Source organism: Dasypus novemcinctus, chromosome 14 (assembly GCF_030445035.2).
Source record: "Dasypus novemcinctus isolate mDasNov1 chromosome 14, mDasNov1.1.hap2, whole genome shotgun sequence".
Classification (NCBI taxonomy): Eukaryota; Metazoa; Chordata; class Mammalia; order Cingulata; family Dasypodidae; genus Dasypus; species Dasypus novemcinctus.
In genome coordinates this window covers 49791383-49808658 of record NC_080686.1, presented here as the reverse complement: position 1 = coordinate 49808658, position 17276 = coordinate 49791383, and the positions used below count along the sequence as shown (strand labels likewise).

Sequence of the window (17276 nt, the reverse complement as noted above, 5' to 3'; positions counted from 1 at the left end):
AATAAAACTGTAATTTTATATTTGCTTAAACAATAACTCTAATCTCTTTTATTTAGATGCTCAAGGCAATGTCAACGTCCACACAAATTTTTAAAAAAGGTATTTCCTACCTTCCAAAAGTTAACCCTAAATGAACAAAGAAATCATTCCTCAAGCCCTTTTAAATATTACAAAACTAATTCTTCCTCTATGATTTTAACAATTCCTCAGATAAAGTATTTGACATGCATGTAGTTTTTTTTTATTATTATTATTTCTTGGATTTTATTATTCCCGTCTCTAGGTATAGTGAGTGAGTTGAGGATTAAATGGATCATTTCAGGGATATTTTAATACAACTTATATGAAAGCAAATAGGAAGTACAAGCTGTACATTTTGGGGAAAACAAATTTTCATTTAGATTTATAGTAATATACTTAAAATTCTAAACTTCTTTTAATTTTTTTTTTACTTTAACAATCTTTGATAGACTAGAAAGTATAGGCGGGGTTGACTTGAGGGTTCTGTTGGAACATTCTGGTTTTATTTTTCTGGCTTATTTTTTAAAAAGGATTACTTCATATGTAAACAATTCTTCCTAACATCAATTTGGTAATATAACAGCTATAATAATAATAACCTTCTTAGCAAGATTACATATCATCTTGTTTTTGCTCATGTTTATTTTTCTAGTAACATTTTCCTTTGCTTTCAACTTGATTTTACTTTCTCTTAGCTTCTTCCTTAAAGAAATAAATTCATATTTCAGATGATGAAAAGGAGTGGAATAGCTGAAGACAGAATGAAGTAACATGAAAATGTAGATTCAGGATCCTTTTAGCTTGCCAAAACTGTAATCACAAATACAATACAATGGGTCGGCGTAAACAAGAGGAATATATACATTGGCTTGCGGTTTCGAGGGTTAGAAGTCCAAAATCTACACATCGGCAAGGCAATGCTTTCTTCTCCACGATTGTAACATCTTAGTGCTAGCTGACAGCAATTCCTGAGAGTCCCATTACAGGCGATGTCTATTCCTTTCTCCCTTCTCTTCCGCCTTCTGACGATGTCCACTCTCTGATGACTTCCACTTTCCGATGACTCATTTATGGCAGTTTCTTTTTTAAAAACTGCCAGTAATCTGGATTAAGGCAACTTCCTTCAATTGGCCACACTTCAAAAATAATGTCTGCAAAAGGTCCTACTTAAATGGATTGTGCACACTGGGGTGCCAATTAAGATTGAGAATATGTTTGCTGGGGCACATAATCAGCCTACCATAAGAACCATCATTCCTCAAGTGAAGATGATCCTTTCAGCAAAACAAATCATTACTTTTTCATTAAAATTATACTTTTAAAAAATATTTTTTTAATTTCTTGGAATGAAATATAAAATATTCAGAATGCAAAAATAAAAAGACTCATTTTGAACAAAATTACAATATTCTATTTCATCAAAAGTTGTGGCAAAATAAGCAAATTATAGTCCTGAAGCACATTCTGTTCAGGGAATGTTTAACTAGGAACACATCATATCAATAGCTTTATAATGTCAGTCTCAAATGAGCCAAATGTAGAACGAAATCTACATTGCTTAGTGCATACACACAAACACAAATAAATGTCAACAATACCATCTATTTGATTTTTAGGAGGTCAAAAGGCAAAGAAGATTCTAATACATGCATGGAAGAAGCACTTTCATATGTAAAACTGATTTACCTAAAAGAACCCATAGTGTATTTGCCTTGTATTTATTAACATAATCAGTACAAGAAAAGAATAACCTAGCTCATAGCAAGTGAGAATATTGTCATTTTAATTGGTGATTAATAATTATTCTTCAAATGAAATTTACCTTGAGGAGAGGGATGAATTTGAATGTCACAAAAGGAAAGAAAATTAACAATATTATTTCAAATTTATAATTTTTAAAAATGTATACATGAATATGGAGTTCAAATCATATATGGATCAACATGAACATCTTTTGAATTTAGTTTATTTAAAGCAAATCTGTCACCCATGTTTATTTCTATTAATTTTTCTCTTTGATCTTCTCACTTGTATTCTACATAAAGCAACAATTTTCTTTAATATCTTATTGTATTATGACTTATTAACCTCTATTCATTTTTCCTTCATACTTAATTGCACGTGCTATTTGAACATTTAAAATATTTGCAGAGCCAAATATAAGTTCTTCATTATTATTCTTTTACCTTTAGGATAGAAGTCCAAATCAGGGCACCACAAAAGGCACTTTTTCACCAAACTCAGCTACCACATGGTAAAAGATTAAATTAGATTTATAATCTAGTAATTTGGTTTTAAAAATTGAGAGGACTAAAATAAAAATCAAAGGAAAGCAATGAAAATAAAAAGTTGGCCGTGGATCTCTGCCGAGTTCTCTCTTTTCTGCAGCTGTAGGTAGACCTGGCATAGGGTTCATCCCTTACAGGGCCTTCTCTCTATCTCCCTGGCCTCACCTCTTTGAGCCTCAAAGAGGCTTTTCTCTTTGTAGCTCAGCTGTGGGCGAGGCCTCTCTCACATGGCAACATCAAATATGGCAGTTTCCTTTTCTTTTGTCCCCATTTATATCAGACACAACCAGAGGGCAGAGACTCAACTTGAGTCACACCTCACTGATGCATTCCGTTTGAAAAAGTCTCACACCCAGAGGAATGGGTTTAGGATTCTCTTTTTAGGATTCATAATCTTTCTCTTTTTAGGATTCATAAAATCTTTCTCTTTTTAGGATTCATAAAATAATTTTAAACTGTCACAGGGATTAATTCACATTTGACCTAAACCAAAAAATGGAAGCAATAACCATGGAAATGAAAAACCAATAGTGTCCCAGAAAAGGAAAGAATGATGCTATTAATGATGATTTAAGAATTAGCAGAGGGATTTTAGTAATCTCACATCAAAGTCTTTTGAATTATTGCCACCATGTTTTAATAGTTGTACAATCAAGTAAGAGAGAAGATGTAGATATAAAGGGGGCTATCTGTAGATTATAGGTATGTAGTCTCCATAAATAATTACAATTATGTATTAAATATTTAACCATACACTAAGTATACACATATATGTTTCTCTTTCTATTTATCTACCAGCCTATCTATAAATAAGGTAAATTTACACACTCAACCAAGTGCCCCAATTTGTCTGTGAGATATGCTCACTCATTTAATTAATTCATAAAATAAATGGTATAAATATTAAATTAAAAAGCATCTGTGTATTTACGAAATAAGTCTTTATCTTCAATGATTGCCACCTCCATCTCTTTTCCAGTAATGATTGTACATGTGAAAGGAACTTGAAGAAGAACACTAATCTCACCAAAGGATTCCTTCTCCTGAAGTTTACCCATATAAACAAGTTTTCTAATTTTTTTCTGTAAGAGATATACATAAAAGATGATTTTCCAACCACTTTAATATAAATGAATAAATATTGTAGCTATCAGAAATTCACTAGTCATAAATCATTTTAGTACATGGTATTTAAAATAAATGAGCAATTTTATTCAAATCAGAGAAAATATTTATTTAGATATGCATTTAAATTATATTAAAATAGTAAATTGAAAGACAACTTCAGCATATCTAATGTAATTGAAAGCATAGTCACTTAGTGGCAAGAAAATTAAATTTTTAATCCACCAAGATACTTGGGAAATATTGAATTCATCCCATTTTTTCAAGTTCCTAGGATACTGTTTTGTAAACATAATTTAGCTCAGTATGTTTTGGGAATTACCATTTGTTACCTGGGCTGCAAACCACACTTGTTGAAATAATAGTGAAGAAGGAAAATAGGCAGAGAAGTGCCAAGGCCAGAACTGATGGGATTAACTGTGTAAAGAGGAATTCCCTCTTGCGTTTTATTTCAAATAAAGAGGATCATGGAAAGTGAGTTTGACTCAGGGCACTAGCAATTTTGTTCCAAATTAGGGACCTTGTGGAGAGGAGTTTAAAGGACTTCCAGCATGGGTAGTCCTGAAGAAAAAGTTGAGATTCCAAGTTATCTTTTATTGGAGATGCATCAATGTTGAAACAGGGTTGAACTGGTGAACAGCAGTACAGGAAAAGCAGAGTGTAGTCCCCAGGGTAGGAGGGTGACAGGAACTTGAAAGAAGTGGAGGCCTTTACTAAGCACCCTGGGGACAATGCCAATATCCAACTCAGCGTTGACTAGTTTCAACTTTGCCCAAAGAAGACCTGATATAGTAGAAGCCCACTTACATTTGTGTTTCTATAATATCTTCCTACTAGGGAAAGGAGAATATAGGAGTAACATCAGTTCTCCATATAACCCTGGATGGTGAGAAGGACACCCTGTAGTCAGGGAAGGGAGGTGGAAAAGGATGAAATCTACCTCCAAAACTACTTAAATGCTGCTTCCTTAAATCCTAAATTCAGTAGGGCTGCAGATGATAACATTATCAGTGAGACTCAAATGTTTACAGAAAACTAGAAATGCCACTAAATTGCCTGTAGAGAAATGATGATGTGGGTAAGCAATTTCCTCAAACACAATATTGCTTCTATTTTAAATGGCTTGGCCACCAAGCAAGGGGTGAGAGGACAATGAAATGAATGGGGAAAAATGGCATTTGTATATGAAAAGCAACTTTCTCACTGAAAATGATATGCTCTTTTTGCATTTAAACACAAATTTAAATAAAATTGAACTTATGATCCATACTGAAAAAAATAATAAAAAGTAGCCTGGGGGGAAGTGGCTGTGACTCAATCATCTGGGCTCCCGTCTACCATATGGGAAGCCCTGGGTTCGCATCCTGGGGCCTCCTTCTGAAGGCAGGCTCACCAGCATGCTGCAGAGAGCTGCTGGCCCAGGCGCCGCAGAGTGCCGCCAGCCCGCAAGTGCTGCGGAGAGCCAACTCAGCAAGGTGACGCAACAGAAAGGTAGACAAGCAAAAAAACACAGAAGAACACGCAGCAAATGGACACAGAGAGCAGACAGCAAGCAAGCCGCTTGGGGGGGGGTTATAGATGATAGATAGATAGATAGATAGATAGATAGATAGATAGATAGATAGATAGATAGATAGATAGATAGATAGATAAAATACAGACACAGAAGAATGCACAGAGAATAGACACAGAAAGCAGACAGCAAGCAAAAAGCCGCAAGGGAGGGGGATAAAAAAAAGAGTGCCCTGGGGTTTCTCATTTACTTCAGCATATTGATGGAAAGATCAAAGTAATTATTTACTTATTTTTTCCAACTTAAGCAAAAATCTTTCCAGATAACAAAATTAATGGAAAAAATAAATACGCCAATATAATGGCAACATAAGAAAATAAAAAATAAGAATAAGGGTTTGGAAATTCAATAGACATCTACCAAAAAAAAAAAAGGACAATGTGTTGGCATTCAGTATTTTGCAATATTATTAATATGTACATATTTTTCTATAATTTGGATTTGTAGAAATACCTAGCAAATTAGTTTCTGCAGGTGAATCAGAGATTGTTTCCTCAGAAATGCATTTATTATTCATCTTTTAAATCAAATCTATTAAAGTATAATTTGCATTAAAATGTACCCATTTTACAGTTTGAGTTTTGATAACATATACACCCATGAAACTGACATCACAATCAAGAGAAAGAATATTTGTCCTCTCCAAAAGTTACCCATGACCCTTTGTAGTCATTCTTCTACATACCCACTGTCCCACACAAAACTTACCTGATTTCTATCACTGTACATTACTCTCTTGATCTGCTGTAGAACTTCATAAATATAGAACGAAATCTTTTGAGCTTGACTACTTTAACTCAAACTAATGCTTTTGAGATTCAGTTAAATTCTTGGGTGTGAGTATTTCTTTTTAATACCGTGTATCTTTCCATTGTATGAATATATATACTACAATGTCTCTATCCATTCAGAGTCACTGACTATATGCATTACTTCCAGTTTTTGGTTATGACATTTTATGTAAGTCTTACTGTAGGCATGTATATTCATTTCTCTTGAGTAAATAACAAGGACTGGATTGCTATGTCATATGTTGTATACTTAGCAATGTATGAGTGGCCAGTTACACTGCTGCCAAGCCTTTTAATTTTAGCCAATTAGATGTTCTTGTGGTGGTACCTTGTTGTAGTTTTGTCTTTCTCTGATGAATAAGGATGTCAAGCATATTTTAATAAGCTTTTTGGGCATCTGTATCTCTTACAACTAAATAAAAAGAAGACAAGAAGCCCAACAAAACAAAAAAGGTTGAATAGAAATTTCACAGAAGAAGATAAGAGAATGTTCAACAAGCACATGAAAAGATGTATACCATCTTTGATTCATTTAAGGGGGTTGACTAAAGAAAATATACAAGTTTAAAACTTACCACTTTATTAGGCTGTTGCTTCACAAGTCCTACAATACTTCTATAAATGTCACAATATCCAGAATTAATATAGACCACAAAAGAAATTATATTTCCACTTTCCACTATCACTGAAAATAAGATAGAATTCATTATTTCACACATTTTCTCCATAAAAAATAATTTTAAATATTATAATATGACAAAAGTTGACATATTTAATTGAATAACTATTAGTGGCAAATCTCTTAATGGATGACAATTTATAGTCAGTACTTAGTATATGGTAGCGTATTCATGCCCTCTAACACAGATGTAAACATTGATAAGACTTTGGCAGTGAAGACAGTGATATGCCGGTAAACTGTCTTGGAGGTGGTTGTGGGGGAAACCCCAATTTGTAGCATTTGCTGATTTCTTTGATATAAATATCATCACATGGCTGATTCCAAACCACCAATTGTTTAACAACTGACTTGGAAAATCCCTAAATATTTACAAATTGGTTCTCCAGAGCCTAGAGGAGCCAGTCCCAGCACTCCCTTGAGAAGAGTATTAGTTAAAAGCAATGGCTTTGAGGCCACCCTGGTCTGGGTAGAAGCCATAGTATGCTACTGACTATGTGACCCTAGATAATGTATAAAACCCATTCTCAGATCCAAGTATTTTATCTTTAAAATAGCATCATTAGGAGTTCCTATTCCATACCTACATGTGGTAATTAAGTGTATATAAAGTACTTAGCATTATGCCTAACAAATAGCATTACACAATAAATCATGTTATTGATATCATTATTATTTGCTGAAATTTGTGAAGCCATATTAAGGCCAAAAAACACTTGGTAGTGAAGTGTATTATAATTTTATAACAATCGATGTGTTTAAAAGCAATGAAAGAAAACCACATGATATACATCGAATTTTAAATAAATTAACAAAATTTTAATTTAAATGAAATCAGATGAAAATATATCAACTATGTTACAATTTCAAGTTGCTTTTCTACTTTGTTCATTCTGAAACATATTAATATTTGTTTCTGAAAACCCAAACACAACAGCAATAATCTGAAAATGAAGACATAATATGTTTCTTTCCCATGACTTCATAAATGGAGTGATGTTAATATATTTACAGACAATTAAAAAAAGGTTTCCCAATTACATAAAGCATTTCCATTTCACAGTGTGTAAGAGTACATATCTACATGATAAAAATTTTTGATGTTATGAAAATAATAAAGAAGCTAGATAATAGCATAATGTTTAAATTATGGCTAAAAAGGAATGAAACAACATTTAGTAAAAATAATAATTTAACACCAGAAAAAGATTAAAATGAGCACCACTGTACAATGAAAAATATTTTAAAATAAATCAAGTAGCATTTCAATTATTTTGTTGACATGTTTATGAGAATATTCTATTCTCTCTTTCCTCATAGTTGGTAATGTAAAAAAAAATTCAATTCAGTTATTCTACAGTGGCACATCATTTATTTTGTTTAAATAAAAATTTACAGCATCTCTTCCATTGCCTTATATTATATCTATTGCAGTAAAGTAATGGTATTATAAAGTTATCTTAAGATGTCAAAGTATAATGGGTGTGTATAATAATGAGTAAATTGTAGAGACAAGGGGAAATTTTCTCATATATCTTACCCTTAAAAGCAAAGGGTACTCTTCTATCAAAAGTTTATATAATAAGTGGAGACTTGACTTCTTGTGGTCAATCAGTGAGGATATTAAAGAAGGCATAGAGTCTTCTAGTAATTGTTATAAGTAAAGAATGTATGCATTTCAACAGATACTAGAGAAACCCATTATGCTTAACTTTCAGAGCTGTACTCCTCTCTTTTTGAAATTCAAACCCTATGTAAGTCATAGAAGAGCACATGAAATAACATGTAAGTCAAAGATGAATGAAGTCACTATTGAAGGCGGGACAACAATGGAAATGCCAAATCCACTGCTGCAATACCAATTAGGCAGTCATTCCTTAGAGTCGACATATGCTACTTGAATAATTGTCTATGGTCTTTATGACATCCGTAGTAAATGGTCATCTCAGTGAAGACAATATAGTGAAACCCTTCTCATCTAGGTGAATAGCCTGACTTTAATACCATAAAACAAAAGCATGTCTTTACACCTAAAATAAATAAGGAATTATAAAAATATATTATTTTTTGACCAGAAAAGAAATAATACAACTACTTCTGAAATATTTAACACTGCTCCCACTCATTGTGTTTCCTAAATTTTCCTCATTCCTCCTCTGACTCTGCTTCCCACTCCCAAGAATTTTTGCCTGTGATTTAAGATAAATGTTTTCAACTCCACATCCTTTCCTATTGGGCTCCAGAGAAAATTGAAAAACAATTTATGACTATTTTAAATGTAAGTCATATGTCACAGAGATATAGATGAAATTTTATTTATTTAGAGATCATATTCATTAATATATAGAAAATAAAATTGAACGTATACAAATAAAATTGAATTTGTACATTAGTCACATCAAATCTCAGACTTACATCCTAAAACCTAACCACCATGAAAAGAACACTGATCTAATTTCAAGGTAAATGAGAAGGATAAGTCCCAACTGTCTGTTACCATCAGCACTGGGAAAGTTAAGGTCTCAGTGTAACCTGAAGTTGGTGAATTAGAAGAATGTTAGAGGACATCCTCTTAATTAAGTTAAACCCCAGTCCATTAGCCTAACAGACCAAAACACAGTTTAGGAACAGAGGTGAATCTGAGGGTCTGCAAAGATGATGAAGCTTAAAGCAGGGCATGAATTAGCTAAACAGATACCTTGTAAAACTAGGATACTAAAGAAATGGTGCAAAAGCATAATATTAATCAATGCTATTTTTTAGATAAATTTATCATTTGGGTGAATTTTCCTGAATAAGTTTTCTCTTTAAAAAAAAAGATTTATTAAGTTTTTTATTCCTCCCATTTGAAAAAAAGATTTGTTTTCTTCACAAATTTACTTAAAATTTACTTTTTAAATGTTGAGACTTGTTTTGAAAGAGATTTGCATTCGGTCAATACCTTTATTAGGGTCTAACTTAAAGAAATCTTAACCAGTATTAAAAACTATACTTAATTATTAAAACATTTATTCATGTGTGGATATCAATATAGACAGCATTAATGGCTGAGGGAGACAAATTCTAAATCAAAAGTGCGTATGAAAAGGATGGACCACTGATTATCTAATTAACATTTATTTTATGCCTTCTGAATTCCATGGCACATTAAAATGGATCATTCTTCTAAAGAGTGAATGCTATATGCAAAACACTATAGGCTATATTAAGTATCTGGCATTTTGCATAAACAATAAAAAGTGTATTGCCATTGTCTCTAAACTCACAAATTTGTGATTCAGAAAATAAGTTATTTTTAAATCTATTAATACTTGGTAGAGGAAATCCAGAAAAGTATGCGTGAAAGTTAAAATTCTGAACATGCTACAAAGAATATTCCAAATAAAAGAATTTGCCAAAATGCTTGGCCTTTATTTTTCTTAATAGTTTTACAATGAATTCTATTTTATTGTATATTAAGAGCATTGTATCAGCTTAACACAACATAGTTTAAAATAAATGCACTATGCCATTAATATTGTTTTGCAACATGGTTTCCTTCTAAAAGTATTCCCTTTTTTATACTTCTCAGTATTTCAGTATTTACTCTCTACTTTTGTATGTATGTCATGGAGGTACCATAATTTGCAGAATATAACCATTTTTACAAGTTTATCTTTGAAAATATTCTGAAATTTACTATTTAAAAGTATGCTTGAATAGATTTCCTTCATAAACATCTGCAGATAAGTGCAAAATTTTCTGTAAATGAAATTGCTCATTTGACTTCCTGATAAATTCTGAAAGAGTTTGTTAAATAAGTATCCAGAAAATAGGATCTAATTATTGTTTTCATAGTATAACTTGTTATTGACTGAGGGTTAGCTAGAATTCTTTCAAACTTTTCTAAGTATGATTTTACTAGTTTATAATTTTTAATACATAATCTTAACTACTCTGTATATGGTCAAATCTGTTAAAAATTCCTTTTATGAATTCAAGATTGAAAATATTTTCATACACTAATATAAGAATTATCTTATATTTTGTTTCAACAAAGTTATAATTTTGTAATTTTAAATTTTCCTTTAATTTTATAATTTGAATAAAGTGTGAAGATATTTTATCTCAAATGACTAAAAGCCCCAAAACAATTGTTGAAAATTCTATCCTGTCCCCACTGATTTGAAATTTTCCTGCTCTAATGTAATATATTCATATAAAGCTAAGAATGACTTTCTGGTCTCACTTTATTCTGATCCTATGATTCCACGCTCCTTTAACAATTTCAGCACTAGAATATGTTTGAAACTGTATAACTTTGCAGTTGAAATTTTGCCAAAATAGTGTTTGTTCTTCCTGATAAAAAGCATGATGATGAATATTTTTATATTTACCTCTTTTAATTCACTCTCTCTACTCTGCTCTTTGCTAATCTTTATTATTTCATCAACCAGTCTCATTTATCCTTTGACCTTTGTTTGGATTTGGTCAACGAGAGGCAAAGAAGATTATAAGAGAGAAAAGTAGGAATACTATTCTGCCATTGGATACATTCTGCCAGATGTCCAGAGTTTGTACACCTGTATCAAAGGCTGCAACCAATACAGGACAGAGAATATATCTACAGGCCTAATCTGATCATTCTTTCCCTTGTCCTTCAGTTCTTCTAGGGTTTTCCTACAGTTGTCCCTGGGTGCTTCAGCATCATTTGTTACTCTCCCTTAACCCTATTCTCACTTTTGTAAGTAGTCTCTTCCACAAACTCTCTTCCATCACCCAAATTGAATAAGCCATGTCTTTACTGCCATGATCCTAATACCTTGAATTTGATCTTCAAGTCCCCTAAGGTCTCCCATTAAAATTATTAATTGGCATTCAATATAATTAATATATGTTTGGTCGGGAATTACAAGTTTATCCAATCTCCATTGCTTCAAGTCTTTATTATACCACCCCATAAATTTATATAGTTTATCTCACAAAGGTTTTGCATTCTTCTTGATTGGTTCATTTCTGGATATTTGAATTTTTCATACTCTTTTAATTGTTTTTCCCCAATATTTTTATAATTGGTTAATTTTTCTTAGACGATTTATGATTTGTTGATTTTAACAAATGGAAACTGACTCTTGCAAATGTAGCAAAAGGGGAAGTTTGGAGAAAATAACTGGCATTTGAACCAAAGTCACTTACATTTAGGGTGCCACAATCAAAATTAATCAAATCTAATAATTGCTGTACTCAAGATTTGTATTCTAGGGGTAAAGGTTTTATTGAGCCAGTATGAGTAAAGTACCAAATCCAGGAAGGATTTTGGCCATGCAGGAGGGATACATCACTAAAGGAGAACATTCAGGACATTACCGAATGATTGATGGGACATCAAGCAAATAGAAATATTTGAAAGAGAACATTTTAAACATCAGAAGTATATGATTACCACCTTCCAAAAATATTTCTGATTCATTGATATTACTCTTTCTTTTTTCTAGCTCTTTGATTAACTATAGAGGGTAGGATGGATAATTAAATAAATAGGTACAGAGATCATTTCAATGGGATATTTTGTTAGGAAAACCAAGTATTTATGTTAATCTGACATTCTAGATCAAAATTCTATTTTTAGTTGAAATGACAATATGCCATTATTGCACAGGGTTCTTTAGAGGAATAAATGAGATAATCTAAATTAATCTGCAAGAGATAGTGGTTTGAAAACTAAATAGCACTACATTGGTAAAAGAAAATTATTTTCATATTATTGTAGAAAAAGAAAAAATTCAAGTTTTCAATTCTAATATTTAATCATTGAATATATTGCTAATCATAAGTTCTAGTTAATCATGGTAATTGTCCATTTTAAAATGGCACACTGATTAGTTACTTCATGTTGACACTACCTAACCATCTTCTTTCATTTCAGTTCAATTACTTAAGCAGCATTATTCCAAAGATGAATAAACACATACTAAATGGAGAGTCCAAAGAAGCACTTGGATAGTGTAATGTATTCACTCACTTGTACTTAATATTCATGATAAAATATATTCATTATATGAAATAATGACTTACCTGATTAATTTTGCAATAATTAATTTTGATTCAAGAGATATTTCACTTAGCTTATTTTAAAGTAATTTGGACAAATGCAGTTAAACTTTTTGAAATAAAGGGACTTTATTTTATTCCATGCCTGCCTTCAGCAAATTTACTTAAACTCAAACTACTTCAATCACTCTATATAATATTTATGCAAAATGACATTTAAGTACCCTTATTAGTGCTCCAGCCTTCCTTTTTGTGTACAAATTCCTTCTGACAAGAAAGAAAATATGAAAATGTTTACTTATAATATTTTAAAACAACTTTAAAAAGGTATGATTAAGTCCATTATAATTTTTTAAAGTGAGATATTAATGCTTTTCTCCTTGGATTTTAAAAACTTTCTATATCAATCCATCTATATAATGTTAGTAATTGATTGTTCTGAAACTATTATTTTTCTCTTAATTTCCATACTTTTACATGTAAAAAATTAAACAACTGGATTTAAATTGTTTATACATATTTTTCTGTTATTTCTATTTTTAACTTAATTCATTTGAAATCATTTTTCTCTTATCATGGCAGGTTAAATATAACTTGATATTTCCCGTCATGTATAGAAATTATTTCCTAAAACTTTTTTCTCTTTATTGTAGTAATGTAGATACAACTTAAAATTTTCTATTTAAACTACTTTCAAGTGTATGATTCAGTGATATTTATATTTTTAAAAAGCTAGCTCCTCATCATTGATATGTGATATTTCCTCTATATTATACAACATTCTTCTGCATATCAAGGTCTTATATAATAGGTTAACACCCTGATAGAAACCTAAGCAAAGAATATGAAAAATATTATTTGAATTTTATAAGAAATAAATTTGCAGCATATACCCAGTATTATATATTATATGTATATATATTAGCAAAATAACTCTAATTCTAAGAATTCTCTTTAAGAATTAGCTAAATAACTAAGTAGTTATTAAGGTATTTTTAACTCTGCATTTCGGATACGGTTTGTACAACCTAAGTGATAATCAATAGGGAAATGGTTAAATTATAAGACAGAAAATATACTGCCACTGAAATTCGTAATTTTTAAAACAGTTAAAAGTATAGGGAAATGGACTTGGCCCAGTGGTTAGGGCGTCCGTCTACCACATGGGAGGTCCGCGGTTCAAACCCCGGGCCTCCTTGACCCGTGTGGAGCTGGCCCATGCACAGTGCTGATGCGCGCAAGGAGTGCCGTGCCACGCAAGGGTGTCCCCCGCGTAGGGGAGCCCCACGCACAAGGAGTGCGCCCGTAAGGAGAGCCGCCCAGCGCAAAAGAAAGAGCAGCCTGCCCAGGAATGGCGCCGCCCACACTTCCCATGCCGCTGACGACAACAGAAGCAGACAAAGAAACAAGACAACAAGACGCAGCAAAATAGACACAGAGAACAGACAACCGGGGTGGGGGGTGGAATTAAATAAATAAATAAAAATAAAATAAAATCTTAAAAAAAAAGTATAGAACATGCTCATAATATAATGTCCAGTGGAAATGAGTTCCATTAACCGATATTCAAATTTGGTTAAAAATATATGAAAGTTATTTCCTTCTTAATTAAAGAAAACTATAGAAAAAGTTTAACAGTAGATGTCCATAGGAGTATAATTATAGGTTACACCGTACTTAATATTCAGTTTTCCCATTATATACATTGAGTATATATTATTTTTATAATTAGATAAAATAATGCATTTTCTAAAATACTTGTAAAACAATGTGTTCTTATGTAATCTCTGGTAGAGATATACTATAAGTACAGAATAAAAATAAATTGGTTTTAAGATTTAAACTTTGTATTATATAATTTTTCATAACTTTTCCATTGAAACATATTCTAAGTAATGCATACACACACACATGCATATATGTGTAAAGTCTCCTATGGAAAAAAGACAATTTTTTAAATTGTTTGAAATCTTGTTAGTCAATCATTGAACTGAAAGAGATGACAAGTAATTTTAACTCTTTGACAAAGTAATTTTCATCTGTCAGAAACTCCAGAGTTATGACCATACAAGATGCATTTACAGAGATCACTGAAAATAGTCTCAGAAATATTTTCAGTCACATTTTGATAAAGGTATTGAAATTATGTTATCTTCCAAGTTTGAGGACTGGGCCTTATTTCCCCTCTACTCTAAAAATGCAATCTTATAAACAAAAGTATACGATTATGTTATATAATCTAATAAATATTAACCATGTACCTCCCATAACGCAGAAAACATTGTTGATTTTGTTCTTTAAGAGCCCACGTTGCTATTAAATTGACAAAGCAAATAATCAAAAGCAAAGCATTTATAAAAGTTAAATGGTATTGGGTCCCCAAACAATTTTTAGGTTTTCTTTTATCTCTTTTGGAGCTAAAAGAACATCTGTTACACTGTCATACAATGCAAGCAATAGACACTCAAGTTTTTTAGTTCATTGGTGTGAAATCTGGACTTGATTTTGGAAATATTTCATTATTCTAAGAGCCTTTCAAGAAGGACATAACAATTTTCTAAAAATTTTTAGATCGTATTGAAGCAATATATTTACTCTGAAAGAGAAGGGAAAAGACATTTATTGTTTAGAGTCTAAGAACTTCGGACAAAATTCACAGAAAGGGCATAAAAACAAATTAGGCAGTTTCATATATGTGACCTTTATCATATAGTTGAGCATAATACAAATATTTATGTATTATTTCAAAGATTTTCTTTTCCCTAATTGGTTAATTCAAACCTTGCCACTTTCACTCTTGGTTAATCTCATTCTCAGGGAGCATTGTTATTTTGTAATCAATTAATATCTGCTAATTAAAATGGAAAAAATATGCTGAGGTAAAATTATGTTAACTTTTGATGTAATTGCTCAATGTATATATCATGTACTGAAAGAAATCATATTTCCCCAATCATATTTACCCAAATTTTTGGTAATAGTTTTATTCTTATATCTTGTAACTGTAACTTTTTCTCCAAGTGAAGTTTTCTAATGAGGTGACGTTATTTTATATTTATTCATTTATTATTCCTGATATGGTGTTCATACAGGTTATATTATTTATGAGTGCTCTACTATACTCCATTTACGTGAGATAAAATCTACAAGTTTTGTAAGTTAGGAAGAGAATTGCATTCATTACCTGTTGGTTTTATTACTACCATAGGAATGCATTTAACACAATGTGAAAATACCCCCCAAGAATACAAGTCTCATCAGCATTCCATTTTTGTCTACATTGACCATCTCTACTTGCATATCAGGCACTCACTTATTACCTTTGCCTTGCTTTTTTCTCTACTACCACAGTCCTCAAACTACTCTTTTGAAGATAATTAGTAGCATTCTAAATGTGAAATAAAACACCGCTTTTCTCAGTCAATATCATTTTTGTTCTCTTTGTACCAGGGGACCACATTCTTCTTGGTAAACCTGCCTTCCTGGTATTATATTAACACTAGATAGTATATATTTTGGCCTTATTTCTACCATCTCAAGATTTGGTTTACTCTTCCTTTACTTGCTTGAAAATGTCTTGCTCCAAAAGGGTTTTGTTGTTGTTGTTTCAAATAGCCTCGTTCACTTCTTAATATACTGTGAGCCTTGGCCTCTTGAACTCTTACATATTTGTATGTCAGCCTTCCACAAAAAGCAGCCTCAGGTTGCTGCTTCCAAAAGAGCAAGGGTATGTTAAATTGTGGCCAATATTACCTACTATGCCTGCAGTTCTTTTTGCCCTGAAATTTGACTGAGGCTCTTGCATCAACAGGGTGCAATAGATATTTCTGCAATTGTGTCAACTTCTAATTTGGTTTCAGATTTACCAACCTCTCCAACACCTCTTTTTTTTCCCTTTCCCTGTCTTCCTACCTCCTTTTCCTTTCTCTCTGTCTCTCACTCTCACTCTCTTCTTGAGTGTTTTACAGGCACTTCAATTTCATTCTCTTATTGAATGTCCCAGCCCCTTCAAGCACGTGAATTCCACTGTTCTGCAGAGTTCTAGGTCTTTGCTGTCCTCTCAGGAATCCTTCTGAGCTGCAAACATTAGCTCTTTCTGTAACCTGACCTCTCTAAACTTCCAAGTTCCTTTCAAACATGTCTACCTCTACAGACCACTGATAAGAGAGGCAGCATAGAGGAGTGACTAAGGCTTAGAGTCAGGCTATCTGAATGCTCATCCCAGCTCTGCCAGTAGTAGCTAAGTAACTTTGGACAATTGGCAAAAGTTCTGTGCGCCTGTTTTCTTTTATGAAAAATGGGGATAATAATAATAATGATAATAGTTACTTGATAGAATTATTTAGTATTTTTTGCTTATGAAGACCTTACCACCTGGTACCTAATAAGTGCAAGAGAAGTGTTTGTTAAATAATCGTAGTTCAGAGCACAAACTCTGGTGAACAAGTATTTCAGTTTCTAACCTGGCCATGCTATTTGTTCACTGTGTGACCTTGACAAGCTGCAACAAAGCTGCTCTGAAAATATTAGCAATGAAATTATCTTTTTCTTGTAGAGCTGTCACTGTGTGCGATGAGTGTGCCACAATGATGAGGGAGGAGTGGGGTGGGGGTGTGGGGGGTATAAAGTTACCTCTTATATTTTTTAGTGTAACTTTTTTTGTGTGATGTATATATCTTTAAAAAAATACAGCTTACAAAAATGATGTGGTGGGGTGGAGAGTGGTTTATATGGGAACCTCTTATGTTTCTTGCTTTTTATGTGTTTTA

At 32.1% G+C, this 17276-nt stretch overlaps 1 protein-coding gene across 2 annotated transcripts in view; it reads right to left on the bottom strand.

The window, feature by feature from the left end:
- The window catches only part of CNBD1 (cyclic nucleotide binding domain containing 1), a 479949-nt gene that overhangs the window by 112180 nt on the left and 350493 nt on the right, over positions 1–17276 (bottom strand). Inside the window, exons 9-10 of one of the 2 annotated variants that reach the window (XM_004474779.3) lie at positions 6374–6483; positions 3241–3391 (exon numbers count right to left, since the gene is read on the bottom strand). The exons of the other annotated variant lie outside the window; for it this stretch is intronic. Coding sequence (XP_004474836.2) covers positions 3241–3391; positions 6374–6483 — 261 coding nt within the window. The remainder of the gene's footprint in view (positions 1–3240; positions 3392–6373; positions 6484–17276) is intronic. 2 annotated transcript variants of the gene reach the window in all.